We start from the raw sequence: 1,707 nt of genomic DNA, 5'->3' as shown, positions 1-1,707 counted from the left end.
ATAACTAGAGCTTGTAAGGAAATTTCTTGACTTTGTTTTTTTAAGGGGTAGAAATAAATAATTATTACTATTGTTTCTTTTTTTGTTTTTCTTTGTTACAGGCGTAGGAATGATACCAGTGAAAGAGTAAGTCAATCAAAATTATTAATTCAAAGTTACACGAGGAGTCTATTAAATCCTCCCCTCCCCCCACGATGATTCCTTAGTTCTAAAAAAAAGTCATTTACGATTCGTTTAAAGCAATCCAACCGATCCGGTTACCTGGCACATGGTGCAACAACAGCAACAACAGCTGCAATACAACGAGACTGGTGTGGGAGCCGTTCCAAATAGCGAAGTTAGGATCCGAATACGCGTTGGTGAGAAAGGTCGACTTGGCTGTGGTGTTTGCAGAGGCATCGTACCTGGCCTCACCGTTCAGGTTGGATGAACCTATGCACATAATAATACCTAACTGTTTTCAAAACTTGTGCTAATATGCATACACATATATATACCTATACAAAGTTATTATACTACATGGAGAGGGGGTGGGTAGAAAAAATGTATCAAAATATTTCATGTTACTCTTTTTAAATATTACATAATATAAGATAAGAAAATATAACACTGACAAATCATTTAACACATTCGCAAATATGAATGCTATAGCATTCTAAAATTTGAAAGACAATTATTTTGAATTTTATTTGATATACAATCTTAAGTTTTTATAATTATTATACCTTTAATATATGATTAATCTAATATATAATAATATATTAATATAATATATAATTAATCTTTAATATATGATTAATTATAAAATGTGTTTAATCAAATTTTGTATATAACAATTTAATTACTGTTACTTATTTTTTTCTTCCTCGTTAAAACATTGATTGTTCGCGAACGTGTTAATATACTGATATACCAATGTTATATTATTTAACATTAATTTAAATAAATAAACAATGATAAAAAATTGATCGAATTAAATAACGTAAACAGGGTACAAGGGAAGGTGGACCAGCACGAGCAGCTGGTTTGAAAGCTGGTGATGTAATCATTTGGTGCAACGGACAAAGACTGACAGATTTACCTTTTGAAAGAGCAATAGAAGTGATGAGAGGATCAGCTGTCCTGGATTTGATCGTTCAACGACCACCACCCAATCACCTTTACGATTGCCCTGAACCACTTTGGACTCATGGTTCGAGTGGTTACGATTCCGAAACATCGAGTATTGTAGCAACCAGTCCGTCACCTTCTTTGCAAAATCCTTCATCTTCTCCTCAACATCATCGGGATCCAAGAATGCAGGGACGGTATCCAAGAGATGATACCTGTAATCGGAATGGCAGGTAAAAATAAAATCTCAATCCATCATTAATTCCAAATCTTTAACTGGGTTAACGATAAATATCTTATTTTGATTTATTTTTAATTCTTAAATTCATTCCCGAGACACAAATCCCCCTTCTCCTGTCACTCCTACTCACCCTGATCGTTTAACAATATTATTACATGGAAACCTAATCGAGAAGATTATCGTTGAAAAAAAGTTGTTTAATCGATGATTAGTTCAACGTCATTGTAGTCTATCGTATCAACCGAATATTTCTACGATTAGTCATATATGTATATATACTGATATACCAATGTTATATTATTTAACATTAATTAATAATATATAAATATTATTTAATATAAAAAAAAAATAAATAA

General features: G+C 31.8%; 1 protein-coding gene across 1 annotated transcript in view; it reads left to right on the top strand.

The window, feature by feature from the left end:
- Positions 1-1,707, top strand: part of LOC106792272 (putative uncharacterized protein DDB_G0277255) — a gene marked incomplete at its 3' end in the record, with an annotated part of 11,588 nt that overhangs the window by 633 nt on the left and 9,248 nt on the right. Inside the window, 3 exon segments of the mRNA XM_014758578.1 lie at positions 102-126; positions 241-421; positions 991-1,343. Coding sequence (XP_014614064.1) covers positions 102-126; positions 241-421; positions 991-1,343 — 559 coding nt within the window.

This window comes from Polistes canadensis, unplaced genomic scaffold (genome assembly GCF_001313835.1).
Source record: "Polistes canadensis isolate GaletaPanama2010 unplaced genomic scaffold, ASM131383v1 scaffold_400, whole genome shotgun sequence".
Classification (NCBI taxonomy): Eukaryota; Metazoa; Arthropoda; class Insecta; order Hymenoptera; family Vespidae; genus Polistes; species Polistes canadensis.
Note: the sequence above shows the minus strand (reverse complement) of the source record. Positions and strands in the feature narration are given on the sequence as shown.